The sequence below is a fragment of the Ylistrum balloti genome, unplaced genomic scaffold, assembly GCF_031769215.1.
Source record: "Ylistrum balloti isolate Yb309-2 unplaced genomic scaffold, AGI_CSIRO_Ybal_v1 Utg370250, whole genome shotgun sequence".
Taxonomy (NCBI): Eukaryota; Metazoa; Mollusca; class Bivalvia; order Pectinida; family Pectinidae; genus Ylistrum; species Ylistrum balloti.
The window spans coordinates 71,425-88,733 of NW_026782200.1; the positions used below are offsets into that span (position 1 = coordinate 71,425).

At 39.4% G+C, this 17,309-nt stretch overlaps 1 protein-coding gene across 1 annotated transcript in view; it reads right to left on the minus strand.

Moving 5' to 3' along the window:
• The window catches only part of LOC132552491 (solute carrier organic anion transporter family member 4C1-like), a 33,302-nt gene extending 17,897 nt beyond the window's left edge, over window positions 1-15,405 (minus strand). The window contains exons 1-5 of the mRNA XM_060216669.1: window positions 15,018-15,405; window positions 6,076-6,445; window positions 5,538-5,813; window positions 4,906-5,073; window positions 3,449-3,551 (exon numbers count right to left, since the gene is read on the minus strand). Coding sequence (XP_060072652.1) covers window positions 3,449-3,551; window positions 4,906-5,073; window positions 5,538-5,813; window positions 6,076-6,445; window positions 15,018-15,029 — 929 coding nt within the window. The 5' untranslated portion in view covers window positions 15,030-15,405. The remainder of the gene's footprint in view (window positions 1-3,448; window positions 3,552-4,905; window positions 5,074-5,537; window positions 5,814-6,075; window positions 6,446-15,017) is intronic.
• Between the last annotated feature and the right edge of the window lie 1,904 nt (window positions 15,406-17,309).

Here is a 17,309-nt window from a genome sequence, read left to right on the forward strand (position 1 = left end):
TATACTACACCTTACGCATTTCTTATTCAATGTATACTTGCTGTGATATCTGACTGACTCTCACCAGACAAGGGTCAAAACACGTGCTCATATTATGTCTGTGAAACTCGGTCAAATATGACTACTTAAAATCTCCTTCTACACAACGTAACGTGAGATCTAGGCCATGTGATAACATGCTTATTGCATATTAAAGCAGATGCAAGCTAATTAAAATTTACTTCGAATTTCATCTTCGGCGACTGGTAACCCGTAATATTATATAAAGTTTCTCAGCTGGGAATCACGTGGACAAAGGATTTTTGCCGGTAGGTGTCGTTTATCAAAATATAAAAAGTTGATGTTTGATGTTTTTTCTGCGGTCATAAATGGCGGAAAACAGCTGGATATTAACAAATAGATGATGTAAGCGACACTGGCGAAGTGCTTACCATGCCTTTAATTTGGAAATTTGGGTTAGTATCATCTAAATGAGCACGACCAAAAGAAACTCTGCTGCACCTACAGTATCCTCGATACTCCAGGGATTTGTGCTTACTCTACCTATCTGCTCACCTGGAACATTTCATGGCAAGACAAGAATACTAGTTTCTTTCTTTTAATGTACATCAAACGAATTTCGAGGTGACATACCGTTATGTTGTACACTTGTAATCTTCAAAAGAGCGTATCAACTTGTGGTCAGTTTTTTTTCTCTCCCGAAACCCGCTCTAGACCAATCAAATATTTTTTCTTGCGCTTCAGTTTTGCTATGAATTGTTCCTGGGGTGCAGAGACAATAGTGGGCGTAACCCCTGAATTATAGAAGATGGTTCCAGGAATGTAGAGACAATACTGAACGTAACCTCTGGAGTATCAAGAATGAATCTAGGGGTGAAAAGAGTGAGAGTGAGCGTATTTCTTGGGAGTATTAAGGATGGTTTCAGGGGTACAGAGAGTGATAGTGAATGTAACCCCTGGAGTATCGAGGATGGTTCTAGGGGTACAGAGAGTGATAGTGAATGTAACCCCTGGAGTATCGAGGATGGTTCTAGGGGTACAGAGAGTGATAGTGAATGTAACCCCTGAAGTATCGAGGATGGTTCCAGGGGTACAGAGAGTGATAGTGAATGTAACCCCTGGAGTATCGAGGATGGTTCCAGGGGTACAGAGAGTGAAAGTGATCGTAACCCCTGGAGTATCGAGGATGGTTCCAGGGGTACAGAGAGTGAAAGTGATCGTAACCCCTGGAGTATCGAGGATAGTTCTAGGGGTACAGAGAGTGAAAGTGATCGTAACCCCTGGAGTATCGAGGATGGTTCCAGGGGTACAGAGAGTGAAAGTGAATGTAACCCCTGGAATATCGATGATGGTTCCAGGGGTACAGAGAGTGAAAGTGATCGTAACCCCTGGAGTATCGAGGATAGTTCTAGGGGTACAGAGAGTGAAAGTGATCGTAACCCCTGGAGTATCGAGGATGGTTCCAGGGGTACAGAGAGTGAAAGTGAATGTAACCCCTGGAATATCGATGATGGTTCCAGGGGTACAGAGAGTGATAGTGAACGTAACCCCTGGAGTATCGATGATGGTTCCAGGGGTACAGAGAGTGAAAGTGATCGTAACCCCTGGAGTATCAAGGATGGTTCCAGGGATACAGAGAGTGAAAGTGAATGTAACCCCTGGAGTATCGATTATGGTTCTAGGGGTACATAGAGTGATAGTGAATGTAACCCATGGAGTATCGAGGATGGTTCCAGGGGTACAGAGAGTGAAAGTGATCGTAACCCCTGGAGTATCGAGGATGGTTCCAGGGGTACAGAGAGTGATAGTGAATGTAACCCCTGGAGTATCGAGGATGGTTCTAGGGGTACATAGAGCGATAGTGAATGTAACCCCTGGAGTATCGAGGATGGTTCTAGGGGTACAGAGAGTGATAGTGAACGTAACCCCTGGAGTATCGAGGATGGTTCTAGGGGTACAGAGAGTGAAAGTGATCGTAACCCCTGGAGTATCAAGGATGGTTCCAGGGGTACAGAGAGTGAAAGTGAATGTAACCCCTGGAGTATCGATGATGGTTCTAGGGGTACATAGAGTGATAGTGAATGTAACCCATGGAGTATCGAGGATGGTTCCAGGGGTACAGAGAGTGAAAGTGATCGTAACCCCTGGAGTATCGAGGATGGTTCCAGGGGTACAGAGAGTGATAGTGAATGTAACCCCTGGAGTATCGAGGATGGTTCTAGGGGTACATAGAGCGATAGTGAATGTAACCCCTGGAGTATCGAGGATGGTTCTAGGGGTACAGAGAGTGAAAGTGATCGTAACCCCTGGAGTATCGAGGATGGTTCTAGGGGTACAGAGAGTGAAAGTGATCGTAACCCCTGGAGTATCAAGGATGGTTCCAGGGGTACAGAGAGTGAAAGTGAATGTAACCCCTGGAGTATCGATGATGGTTCTAGGGGTACATAGGAGTGATAGTGAATGTAACCCCTGGAGTATCGAGGATGGTTCCAGGGGTACAGAGAGTGATAGTGAATGTAACCCCTGGAGTATCGAGGATGGTTCCAGGGGTACAGAGAGTGAAAGTGATCGTAACCCCTGGAGTATCAAGGATGGTTCCAGGGGTACAGAGAGTGATAGTGAATGTAACCCCTGGAGTATCGAGGATTGTTCCAGGGGTACAGAGAGTGAAAGTGATCGTAACCCCTGGAGTATCAAGGATGGTTCCAGGGATACAGAGAGTGAAAGTGAATGTAACCCCTGGAGTATCGATGATGGTTCTAGGGTACAGAGAGTGAAAGTGAATGTAACCCCTGGAGTATCGATGATGGTTCTAGAGGTACATAGAGTGATAGTGATCGTAACCCCTGGAGTATCGAGGATGGTTCTAGGGGTCTGGAGAGCGACGATGATACTTCGGACCATCCAGATTTCACCTTAGATCTGTTTCCTATTTCCTTTGTTTCACTAAGCTTTGTTGGCTATTCACTTCTGTAATTACTTATCACACAACACTGACCATATCTGATTTCACTAAACAAGGCCATTCTTTTTCCGTGTAATAAGTTCTGAGGACATCACTTGAACAGACTTTAAAAGCAAATTCTAAAAGCGTTTTCAGAGGATGTGTATAGTATAGATTTTATTTTACGAACACAACTGTAGAATGATGAAAAAACTTTTTTTTTCATAATTAATTGAAAATTTGTCGTTGTTGTTTTGTTTCTGTATTAATTCTATGTTCAACCAAATGTAGGTTGGTACTGTCCAGTACGGCATGCTTTTTGATAATGTACAACCAACAGGCTCTGTCATTGGACAAATTGATTATTAAACGTGCTAACACATAATAAAAGACAGCATGGTGTTCCTGTTTTTAAAAAAAACATGCATGAAATTCCGTTTACCAAAATAAAGAACAGCGTGCTCAAAACGTGTATAAACCAAGGATTAAAAAAGCACAAGTTACCTGTTACCTTCTGGCTCGTTAAAGTCGACATAAACATTCAGCATCTGACCCCCGATAATGTATCCAAGGGCGGGTCCAAACGTAGCGAAGGAGTAAAATATTCCTAGAATGAAATGTGACAAACTAGAAATATTGACCGGAAGTATGAAATGTTATATAGGGTATATGTTAGTTATACAAACCTAGTTATAGTTCTAAGAGTTTGATACACTGCGTTTGTTGCTGAATCCGACACGCCCCTATTTGGTACCGAGAGTCAGACACGCACCATTTAGAAAACAGTTATACAAGCCCAGTTTGACGCATTCCATTTGTTGCTGAATCCGACACGCCCCTATTCGGAACCGAGAGTCAGACACGCCCCATTTAGAAAACAGTTATACAAGCCCAGTTTGATGCATTCCATTTGTTGCTGAATCCGACACGCCCATATTTGGTACCGAGAGTCAGACACGCACTATTTAGTAAACAATTATACAAGCCCAGTTTGATGCATTCCATTTGTTGCTGAATCCGACACGCCCATATTTGGTACCGAGAGTCAGACACGCCCCATTTAGTAAACAATTATACAAGCCCAGTTTGATGCATTCCATTTGTTGCTGAATCCGACACGCCCATATTTGGTACCGAGAGTCAGACACGCCCCATTTAGTAAACAATTATACAAGCGCAAGTATAGCAGTAAGAGCTTGACATACTCCATTTGTTGCCGAGACACGCCCAAGTTCAATCGGTACCCTGGGTCAGACATGCCCCATTTAGTTATACAAGCCCAGTTTGACACACTCCATTGGTTTCTAAATCAGACACGCCACCATCTGGCGTGTCTGTCTCTCAGAAACAAATGGGGTCGTGTCTGAATCTAACCAATAAAAAGGTAACTCTCGTTACCAAATACATTTTGCAATGGGTGATAAAACGTCTATTTTAGGTAACAGAAGTTAGACACGCCCCCTTCTGTTTGCTGATAATAAGACCTGTCTGTAATTAATTTGTGATAAGAGTTTGACACATCCATTTTTATGTATGTTGACAAGCGTTAGACACCATCATTTGTTGCCGAAAATTAGACACTTCAGTACCTCATGACGTGAGTTTGACACGCCCACATTTGTTGCTGAGAAAAAGGCTTGCCTGTAGTTGGTAATTAAAGTTGGACACACCCACTTGTTGCTGACAGTTAGAAACGTCCAAATCACTGACGACGAGAGTCAGTCATGCCCATTATTGATGACGAGACTTAGACACACATTTGATGACGCGCCCATAATTGGTGATGAAAGTTGTACATACAGGTTTCGTCAAACTTGTTGTAATTAAGAGTCAAACGATAAAACATGTCAGTACAAATATCTATCAATCCAGAAAGGAGACAAACACCCCGATAAAAAATGTTAAAAATCAGATCTATTCATATTAACTCTCACATACTCTGGTACCATTAAGATTCTTACCGATATACATGGGAGACGACGTTGCTGGGACACTGTCGTCCATTAGAGACACGCCCACAATATAGAGTGTTGTTCCGCCCACTCCGTGTAATGCTTGACCCAGGAGAAATACGTACAAGTAATTCTGCAAACTATCGTCTGTGTTGCATGTGTTAGGCTCCGTCATCTCTACAATGACGTCATCAACATAATTAATTTCCTCCGATATCGCTACGTTCAACAGTTATTTATACCACTTCAGTTAACAAATATCTGGTCTTCGACGTCAAATTTCAGGACCAGGGCATTGTTAAAAATATTTTGTGATTTTTTTTCGTTCTCTATTGATTCATTTATCTTATTGCGATATTCGCGTTTTTTTATCTGTGATATCATTTTTACGATACAGATTCATTGCTTCAAAAAACTTGACACTAAAATAAATTGTCCGCCCAGCATATCCAGTATATTTGATTTCAAATATGTAAAATTGCGATACTTATCTAATTATTTATTTATTTATCCTACGTTAAAATTAGGCTGCGTATATGAGAATATGTATATCTAAAATATACGTTGTTTAGCATTGATGGCAATGCAGTCCGATCTGACTAAAAATATGCTTTAAACCATTAGAAGTTTTGAGAGCTCACCACTGCATGTTCCCCTGGTATTTTCACCCCATAGATAAAGCCCATTGGTGAAGTGTGGTAGAGTCATCACGAATGATCCTATCGCCATACTTCCGGCCGCTAACGAGAGATACTTCGGCTTGTTCCGGCCCGATCCGAGGTGGCTAATAATTAATCCAATTATAGCTGCCGACACGTCGTAGGCACTAGAGATACTGCCGACCTTTGAACTCGGTAGACCGAAGCGTCGCTCTATAGTCGTTGTATTCACATTGTTAATGCCATTTACAACAAAACCTGAAAAGCAAAAGCAGGAAGTCTGGACATACAATTGTAGTAACATCGAATGGTCCTGGAATCTGACGTTTTTTTTTTATATACATTTCTTGACATTTGGCATATTTGCTCAATTTTTATACAATTTTCCACAATACCGACATGAAATCTTGAAATATGATTCTGATATTGCACCTTAGCTGTGATATCCATATCTTTCATATACACACTGTAAATATGTCATGAAAAAATATTAAATAATTGAATTACAATCATTGCCTACCTTGGATGAAAGCGAAGAATGAAAGAAAAGCCAGAAGACACTTGGGGTTGTTAAATTTCTGCAACACATCCGGTTTATACGGTCCAAAGCCACATCGAACTTCTGGATCTTCAAAAGACAATACACGAGAAAGCTTAGGCTTATGGGTGGCTTTCGCATAATTCTTCTTCTCTTCCATGTTGTTCGACCCGCTGTTTCGTTCCCAAGGATCCGTATCAGTTCCCGATGATTGCTTGTTGTTTTTCTCTATCTCTTCAACAGATAACGCTTCGTCGAAGACGTCGTTTGTGAATTGACTTCCGGTGAATGTCAATGGCTGAAGCTCGTCGACGTCATTTGCGTCTTTTAAAGACGACCTGCTAGTTTTCTTCTGAAAATCAGATGAAACATTGATGATGAACGAAATAATACCAAACGGTTACCGATTTAATCAACTGTCACCCGGTCGCTGAAATAAAATAGGCCATTACATAATATTACATCCCAAATGTTTTTGTCAATAACGATTGTCGGTCGAGTTTTGCGTCAGCAAATAAAATGAAATGGGTCGTTTATTTAAATGTCAGTGAAACTGCCGTTATTATATATGTCAAAACAACTCACTATCAACTTGTAGTGTTGGGTGTCACAGTGTGTAATTAAATTGTGCCGATTCACTGCTATACTTCATGTCCATATGAGATATAGTGGAAACACAATGTACTTTCGTGCTGTAGCCTTTATTTGTCTGTGGACGATTTCAAACACATGCAGACTATATAAAATTAACATTCTCCGTGACGTCTTGACACGTTCAGAATTTACACACTGAATTTCTGCTAAGATATCTAAGAAAATCACTCACTAAATTTATTCAATAAAGGACCCATTTTAATTTTGATATATCATTGGATTTGTCTCAGACGCCTACCAGGTTTCTAAATGTAAGCCCTAAGCGTCACTGACGAGTTCTAGAAGGAAAAGGTATTCATAAGACTGTAAATGTCATTGTGTCCGTGTCATTTTGAGTCTTTGCTTCTCGTCTCATGATAGGATACTTTTCCTTTAAAAATACATTTAAATGACGTTGACGTTAGGCTGCTCTCGGAATGGCGTTGACAGAGAGGAGAGATGGGATCCAAGCTTTGTTTATTGTTTTGTTTTTGTTTTTGTTTTTGTTTTTGTTTTTTTTGCTTTTCTTTATCACTAATTACAAACCCAAAAACTAAACGCATGTGCTACATATAAAGCTTTTAAAATTTACGAATTTTGGTTTTCAAGCACCACATGAATCCTTCGCGTTTTAGTATACCTTGTTCTCATTTGAGAACGTGACATTACTTACTTAAAGCGATCAAAAACCATACAACGCATACCTTTCCGGAACACCTGGTCTTATTCTCCTTATTCTTTTTCAGGAGTTTCCGTGTAAATCATTCTTTTGTTCATAATTTTCCCAAGTTTTATTGAATTTGAAATCCGATTATAATTATGTTCATATGTTGGTATATCAAATAAAAACAAATTTAAGGTATTTTTATCACGTATCTAAGAACAATTAGGATGACAAAATCAAACAGAAACACTCATTTTTATGTCAGTTTCAAATCATGATGTAACGTCATTGTCCATGTTATGACATCACAGTCGATCTTTGGCTGGCGCAGCCAATAAAAAAAACGCTTTAGGGTATATTGCACCAGTGGCATTGGCAAAGATATCACAATGATGAAACCACCGAGTAACAGGCAGATCATGGGACAAATTATGAAAAGTTAATGTTTGAAAATATGACGTAGTGAACTTAATGATCGCGTGATTTCAGTTACCGTTAACTTGTAGCTCGCCGCTTTAATGTAATATTTCTCCCCATAAAAATCACTCCACGATGTTTATTACAGAAATAAAATAAACATTATTAGACAGTGGCAATGAATATAACATTGAGAATTTTGAAGCATGATTGTTGTTAGCTATTAACTAGTCATGAGGTGAATAGGTGGTTTTATGTGATATCGTAGTAATCGAGAAGTGGAATTCAATGTCTTTAACAGGTTCATATAACCTTCAATTCCTCATGATAAAACCTTCTAACTGTAAATTATACTTCATGTGAAATTAAATTCTGTGCGAAGAGAACGTCAGAATTACGACAAGAACATAATACAACGTCCGCTTAAGATGTCGTCGTGACGATTGGTCAGCAATATCAAGCTGGAAGAGTTGAGATGAATACGTTCAATCGGTTAAATAGGAGAGATGCACTCATTGACACAAAGTTTAGATCAACATTATTTTAAAGTTCATACTACAAAATATTCACCGAAAGAAGTATTTTATTTTAGAGACAATACTGACATGTAAAACAAAAAGAAAGATAACAGAATACCACTAATTAAGTACAATGAGAATAGGACCAGGCGTTCAGGGTGAGTAAGCGTTTTCTGATTTAAAGCATGTAAAGCTAGGTCAATATAAGTAAGAAAGATCAAAGTTCAAAACAACGGAGCCAACAAGCACATCAACTAACATCAAATTATCAAATTCAAGATAATGGAGATGATAAAGAGGACTGAATACAATAAATTGCTAGATAACGTAAGTAAATCTTCAAAAGGAAAATGGTTCGATAAAAAAAATAATGAAATGGCTGGCCTCATATAGAAAACATGTTAATCCGGGCTTGTGGTGGAAATTCCGTCATCCAATATCTACCATTGAGGGGCATTGTTACGGTATAACCTTACCAAAGCAGTGAATTATCGAATCATGAACTGCCAACAGCGTATAAGGATGTCGTATCAATACAAACTGAATAAGAACTAATTCATTTGGCATTTATATTGACTATGAATGCCAACTCAGTTCAATACTGAAATATTTACTCATATTAGTCTGAAACTCTGATAATTCAGATTTCTGGAAACCTCACCTTATGAAACCTTATGATTTGGGCTTTAGAGCAATGCTTTACCAGACAGATATAAATTATAGCGTGTGTGTTTTGGCCGACCACTTAATAAAACCTTCTCCTATATTATGTTAATAAGAATTTAAAGAATCAGTTTATTTACTGGGTTTATCGCCCTGTCAACAGCCAGGGTCATTTTAATGTGAAGTCTCCTTGTAGCTGTGCTAAGCACATTGAATACCATACTAAAGGCTTGTCGCATGTTATCCAGAATACCTCAATATAGAACATAATCAGTTACATATCGTGTAGAGCTCAGTCGAAATCATGGTTTATTTTTATCAGCGACAATAATTGTATAGGGAAATACGTAAAGTGATCGGTCTGACTGGTGTGATATGACAGGGACGGATGTGTAAACGTGGTGAAAGTTTATACTCAGATGTAAACAACAAGTGCGTTTTACAATACACCTATAGACTTACACAAGTCCCATTTTCCTCCATGTTTTACACCTGGTGGGTATACACAAGAGCTATATTCAATAGACTTTAGACCTGTTTATGGTGTCTTAGACTCATATCCATGTTTAAAATGAGGGTAGGGGTGGAGTCAATATTCGATAAAATGCACACTCCTTTGTCGTGAAAACATCGGAATAAGACCAAATATACCTATAGGGCTCCAGGGCAGCGCATGTTCTCAGTGTATTTACATACATATACTTATGTCACATGTTAATTTAACAGCAGTAAGTAACAAATAACCCGTTATATCCTTAGAAAAAGATTTACAATTGTTGCAGGTCTCGGTAATCTGACAAAGTTGTCTCCCTTTTCAGGTAAATAATATGACGATTGATTATTAGACAAAAAACGGTCTTTTTTCTTTGTGTAATTCAAAACTTATCGTGATCCCTTCGAAATGCCGATTAAATCTTCGCAAAATATTTCCAAACAAAACATGAAACATATTTGTGTTTTTGCATAGCTCATCAACTAACTCCTGAAGCGGACTCTTCAGATGGTATATCGTTTACAGTACGGAGCACGCAGGGGAAGGGCGGAGTCGTGCCGTCTAAATATCATACAACAGAGCAGATGTCAAGGTCACGGAGGTTTTAGGAGGATCAAACCGGACAATTAAAAAGTAATTGATTTGTAACGTCAAATACGGTTGTCCTTCACCTTAAAATAAGTACATTTGGTAGGTGTGTATGTAGCTTGTGCATACGCACGTACGGATGTCGACACCTGATTACTTCACTCTTTACCAGGGCTAGAGTTATCGTTCCTTACATTTACAATCTGGAGCATATCTACATTAATTCTCATATTCCTCTTGCCATAGATAACCTACGTTAGAGTCATTTGGAGTTTTAGATAAATGTTCCTGTCTCATCTACTTTAAAAGTTTATAAACTAACCAGTAAGGATATCAACATAACCAATTTCTAAACAGCTACTCAATGTCTCTATATGTCCGATTGCTATTCATATCAACATCATAGGTCACCTCAATAAAACTGTAATATTAGAAATTAAAAAAACAAAAACAAAACAAAAAAGGAAAAAAAAACAAGCAAACAAACAAAAAATTTGTCACATCTAATGGCATCAAGCCTTTAGGTGCGGTGGCAGTATAAAAAACTGTTTATGTGTCAATGTTTGCCAATGTTTACACATTTTAAGATAAAGTCATAATTCTGGGCAAGTCTTACTATATTTGTGTATAGGCATTTTAATGTATTGCAACCCTGGTAAAAAAAAACCTGGCGGTACGCTCACAAACATTGTTGTAACAACTTGAATAATTTCCTGAAGAGGGAGTATGTAACACTGAAAAATATCCATATGTTCAACATAGCGCTTCACATACTGTTTTCTTAAGCTCCATCAGTTGAGTTCAAGACTAGTAAATCAGAGGTCTCGGGTTTGAAACCTAGCGGAGGCATTCTAAAATCCAAAAAATGGCCTCTATTACATATGATATTAGAGTGCTAACAACAGCACAATCCAACATATAGGTAAATAGTCCGTTTAATTTAGTAGAAATTCGATACAACAGTTTAAATTATAGTACAGAGTATATGGTGTTGTGTTGACGTCTGCCTAAAAATCGCCATTTTAACTCGTTCTTAACCCCATTTACGGGCGCTGTTTCAACATTCTAACCTAGCGCACTAGACTAGGATGTTTTGATGTTATTTTGTCGGCTATATCCCGAAAAATACAAAACCGTCCTACCTCACCACACACTATCCACTAACCTCACTTTCCTGTGTACAATATCTGCATCATTATGTTATAAATACCTTTAGATATTGCATGTTCAAGATCCAAGAATATCTTTCCCCGAACTTCGCACTTCTTCGTATCAAGGCTGAAAAATGTTTAATCCCCTGAGTATTATAGTATATTTATCATTACGAACTCACGTCCATGTTTTGTGTCCGTCCGCGTTTTGTGTCCGGTGTTCCTTCCGATCATTAAAACCTTTTTTTCTGTAGAAATAACTACCACTAACATCACTCTTCAGTCCTATATATAAAATGTCTCTGACAACAGCGTGGATGTCATTCCAATGGTTCAGCTACACAGATAATTTATTATAGTCAATAAACAGTAAAAAAAGCCCCCCCCCTCCCCCCCTCCCCCCACTCCAGCAACTAAAAAAAGTACAAAGCAAAACAACAGCCAAAAAGAACAAAGACTACATATAAAAAAGATCTGTCACAATATCCGTATGTACAATTTAACATGTCAAAGTTGTTATGGTAAATCACATTTGGTAAACAGACCGGCAGCTTTCAGATAAACTTGAATATTTAATCAGCTTACACTTTTTAAAGCGGATCTAAGGCGTGTTATATAATACAGGGGATATGAGACATCTCATATACTACAAATGTTGTAAGGTAACAAAATATAGTCCATTGTAAAATGGTTCATTACACACTGCACGTAGGCTGGCTTAAATGTATAACACACGCAAACATTTTTCCAAATGAGATAACGAAATAACAATGTTTTCTTATAGATCAGATATGTTACCAGGAAGTGTCACAACGTGTGTTACTACCTATTTGTCTATGTGCAGTTCCGTATCAATAACCTACAATTAAAACCTCTTTTTACACATAAACTCCTACAGGAAATCTGCATCACCTTCAACTTCCTCCTTCAGGATCTCTGCCACCTAAACATTTCTCCTTCAGGAGACTCTGCCACCTAAACATTTCTCCTTCAGGATCTCTGCTACCTAAACCTTTCTCCTTAATGATCTCTGCCACCTAAACCTTTCTCCTGCGGTATCTCTGCCACCTAAACCTTTCTCCTTCGGTATCTCTGCCACCTAAACCTTTCTCCTGCGGTATCTCTGCCACCTAAACTTTTCTCCTGCGGTATCTCTGCCACCTAAACCTTTCTTCTGCGGTATCTCTGCCACCTAAACCTTTCTCCTTAATGATCTCTGCCACCTAAACCTTTCTCCTGCAGTATCTCTGCTACCTAAACCTTTCTCCTTAATGATCTCTGCCACCTAAACCTTTCTCCTGCGGTATCTCTGCCACCTAAACCTTTCTCCTTCGGAATCTCTGCCACCTAAACCTTTCTCCTTCGGTATCTCTGCCACCTAAACCTTTCTCCTGCGGTATCTCTGCCACCTAAACCTTTCTCCTGCGGTATTTCTGCCACCTAAACCTTTCTCCTGCGGTATCTCTGCCACCTAAACCTTTCTCCTTAATGATCTCTGCCACCTAAACCTTTCTCCTTCGGAATCTCTGCCACCTAAACCTTTCTCCTTCGGTATCTCTGCCACCTAAACCTTTCTCCTGCGGTATCTCTGCCACCTAAACCTTTCTCCTGCGGTATCTCTGCCACCTAAACCTTTCTCCTTCGGTATCTCTGCCACCTAAACCTTTCTCCTGCGGTATCTCTGCTACCTAAACCTTTCTCCTTAATGATCTCTGCCACCTAAACCTTTCTCCTTCGGTATCTCTGCCACCTGAACCTTTCTCCTGCGGTATCTCTGCCACCTAAACCTTTCTCCTGCGGTATCTCTGCCACCTAAACCTTTCTCCTTCGGTATCTCTGCCACCTAAACCTTTCTCCTGCGGTATCTCTGCCACCTAAACCTTTCTCCTGCGGTATCTCTGCCACCTAAACCTTTCTCCTGCGGTATCTCTGCTACCTAAACCTTTCTCCTTCGGTATCTCTGCCACCTAAACCTTTCTCCTTCGGTATCTCTGCCACCTAAACCTTTCTCCTGCGGTATCTCTGCCACCTAAACCTTTCTCCTTAATGATCTCTGCCACCTAAACCTTTCTCCTGCGGTATCTCTGCCACCTAAACCTTTCTCCTTAATGATCTCTGCCACCTAAACCTTTCTCCTGCGGTATCTCTGCCACCTAAACCTTTCTCCTGCGGTATCTCTGCCACCTAAACCTTTCTCCTGCGGTATCTCTGCCACCTAAACCTTTCTCCTGCGGTATCTCTGCTACCTAAACCTTTCTCCTTAATGATCTCTGCCACCTAAACCTTTCTCCTTCGGTATCTCTGCCACCTAAACCTTTCTCCTGCGGTATCTCTGCCACCTAAACCTTTCTCCTTCGGTATCTCTGCCACCTAAACCTTTCTCCTGCGGTATCTCTGCTACCTAAACCTTTCTCCTTAATGATCTCTGCCACCTAAACCTTTCTCCTGCGGTATCTCTGCCACCTGAACCTTTCTCCTTAATGATCTCTGCCACCTAAACCTTTCTCCTGCGGTATCTCTGCCACCTAAACCTTTCTCCTTCGGTATCTCTGCCACCTAAACCTTTCTCCTGCGGTATCTCTGCCACCTAAACCTTTCTCCTTAATGATCTCTGCCACCTAAACCTTTCTCCTGCGGTATCTCTGCCACCTAAACCTTTCTCCTGTGGTATCTCTGCCACCTAAACCTTTCTCCTGCGGTATCTCTGCCACCTAAACCTTTCTCCTGCGGTATCTCTGCCACCTAAACCTTTCTCCTGCGGTATCTCTGCCACCTAAACCTTTCTCCTGCGGTATCTCTGATCTGTATCATCTATACCTCATTCCTACAGGATGCTTACGGTACACATCCTCCTCCTAAACACTGCCCTATAAGACACCTATATCTTTCTCCTACAAGATACGTTGAACACAACTTTCACCTAATCAATACTCCTATAGGATAAGTACCGCTTTCACCTTCCTCAACCTGTAATTACTTATTCCTTAAGGATTAATAGGTTGGATCATCGGACATTTCTTTGCTACGATTCAGTACCTCCACGAGCAAATACAGAACATGATAATTAATTAATAGTACTTTTTATGCAAATTTATATTAATTACTGTTAATTGTCCTATCGAAAACGCTATGGTCAATGTTTTATGGTCCTCAATATAAAATTTGATTATAAAATAATTCTATCACATACCGTAACGAAGATTACATTTTTATACTGATTTTCCGGTTGTACAAGAAAATGATGTCAATTTCGTAGAAATTGCATCAATATATATATTATATATATACATATCATTACGAATCAAAATTTACATGTGATTGACATGTCTTACAATGAAACTTATCAGATCTTACTGGATCGTAAAATTCAGACAATGTATATATATGTATATAGCCCTCCACTTCGTTCTACTATAATGGTAGCACACCGTCCAACCTGACTTTGTCACAGGTAAAACAGTAAACATTGTTTGTACATATAAAACATTCATTCATTGACGTTAAGGAGTTGAAAATCTGAGTTGGTGTCTTGAACGGGTGGGAGGGAGGCTCTCAGTAAGGGGAAGGGGTGTTGGGGGAAGACGGTGGCACGGCAGAGAGAGAGTAACTGCCGGGGAGGGGGAGGGGGGCAGGAGGGGGTCGACTTTTAAAAAGCACGCGAGTGTGAGTTTGTGAGTGTACCTGTGTATGTATAATAAAATTATATACACCTGATCCGTTCAGTATAGCGATAAGCCGTGAAACAAGTTCTCTTACATTTCCTCTACCACGTGAGAAATGCTCTCTTAACAACTCACCGTTTTCGACATGATTAAAATCCAATGATCTTCCCGCGAGATTAAGGTCTTTGTAGTCAAACACTATATACCAAGGCGAGATATGTATCGTTCCAACACTCCGTCATTGCCATGTCCGCATCATAGAGTATGAGAAACCGTCATTTCAGCAAAGACGAACATCGGCTCCGAAGTCAACATACTGTTGAATTAAATGTAAACAAACCACACGGTGACACGCTTGTCCGTTGTGAAATTCCTATTTCCGGTTTTCTTTCTCAAGCCTATCGGTGATTTTTGACCCGCTTATCTTGAGTGTCACACATACAGTTGGAGTGATAACAAATAATCACACAGCTTGCTAAGCTCTCATCCTACTAGACGTATACGTGGTGTGTACATGTGTGTGTGTGTGTGTGACATATTAAAAAAAGTTGTCTTAAAAGCAGTAATGGCACTACATATGTATGTGTGTGTTGCTGTTGTACACGTACGTGAGAGAAAATACCGCGGCAGCTCACGAGGTATCTGTTACACGAGGTGTTTGTTGGACTGGGGGTTTCAACGCACGTGTTTATGACGTTAACACACGGCCAAAATCTCTCACACGTGTCCGGGGTTATCATATTTTTGAGATAGAATGGATACCTCTGTCTGTATGTGTATAAACTGACTGCACATACAGAAGCTTTAAAAAATAACAACCATGACTTGGAATGGCAAACAAAACGAATGGTGAAGAATAATTTCTATACGTCTCTGTCTGAACAGCTACAGTCAGGACGTATAAAACGAACGGTTGATATTTTACACGTCCTTGACACAGTGGTATTAATTACAACCAAGCGGTCTGAATATTAAATTTGAAATCACCGAAGATTTACCAGGGACGTATGTAACAGTTATCTGTTATCTACGTCCCTGGATTTACTTATCTTATCAGAAGTGTTTCCAAATGTATCAATATTAAAATATTGATATGCACAGGGACGTATAATATTGTATTATACGTCCCTGATATGCATCAAAACATGTATATATATATACGCACCATAACCTATATTATAATGAATGTTTAAGTATACTTAAGCATTATGATTAAGTATTATAATAATACAGGGACAGAAAAGCGTAGAGAATTAAAAATCATGTAAAGATGTTTTCAAACTTGTTTATACAGATTCATTGTCTGATTTCGCTGCTAGATGAGTGTCCGGCTAACTGAATTCTGACAGTTTAACGATATTTGCTGAAGTTTACAGACAGATATCTCGAACGGTCTAAAGCTATCACAAATTTCCCTAAAATTGAGTCGTTTCGCGAGGCCGATTGAGTTACAGCCCTTGTTATTAGTATGAGTGTATTGAAACATGAGGCTGGAATCTCTGGTCATATTGAGATGACGTCCCGTTTAGCAAACCAGTTTTACTACAAGTAACCAGAGACCAAACTATCTATATAAGTTTCAGAACCTTTAGTAAGCTGGCTTGTAAGAAGCCCCCAGAAGCGTATAAGGAGACGCGTTTGAAGCGTCCAGATTACAGGACCATACAGGTCTGGTTTGGGAATTTTTTAGACATATTTATTGTTTATAAACAAAAGCATTGGATAAAAGTTATGTCAACCCAATAAGTCCTCTCCTAAATGAATACATACAGGATATTTTACACAGGAATCACGTGAAAACAATAAAATATGTAAATTAAGAATTAAGAATGAATATTACAAACATTGTAAGAGAAGAAAGCAGGAAAGAAGGTGCTGGGGATAAAGAGGTGAGATAGGGACAGGAAAAGAAAAGATGTATAACATAGATAAGTTATACATATATTGAATTTATTCACATATACTGTCTAACATTTTATCCTCTATTCCAGCCAGAGTACATATCGAAGTCTCTAATTCTTCAATTCCATAATATTCCACGGTTCGCTTATTTCTTTCTTAGTATTTCCAAACCAACCTATTTTTTAACACGGCGTTGGACAGCCAACATAACGTAATATTGAACTTTAAAGTACACGTATTTTAACAGGTGAAAAAATATATTTTTTTATGCTTGAAGTATCCTGAATACTTGGGTCACCAGAAATTAAGTGTTCGGCTGAAATATTGCGAAACTGATACAAGAACTCGCTCTATTTCTAAGCCGGCAGTATAATATATCAAATTTTGTGGGGAACATATTAATAAAACATAGTGGTAAAAAGTTTTGTGGTAAAGATTGACATTCCTGTAACAACACGGGCTGCCTCATACCGAAGATTTCCTAGTTTGTACCATTTAAAATTTCACAATTATCCCAGACTTCAC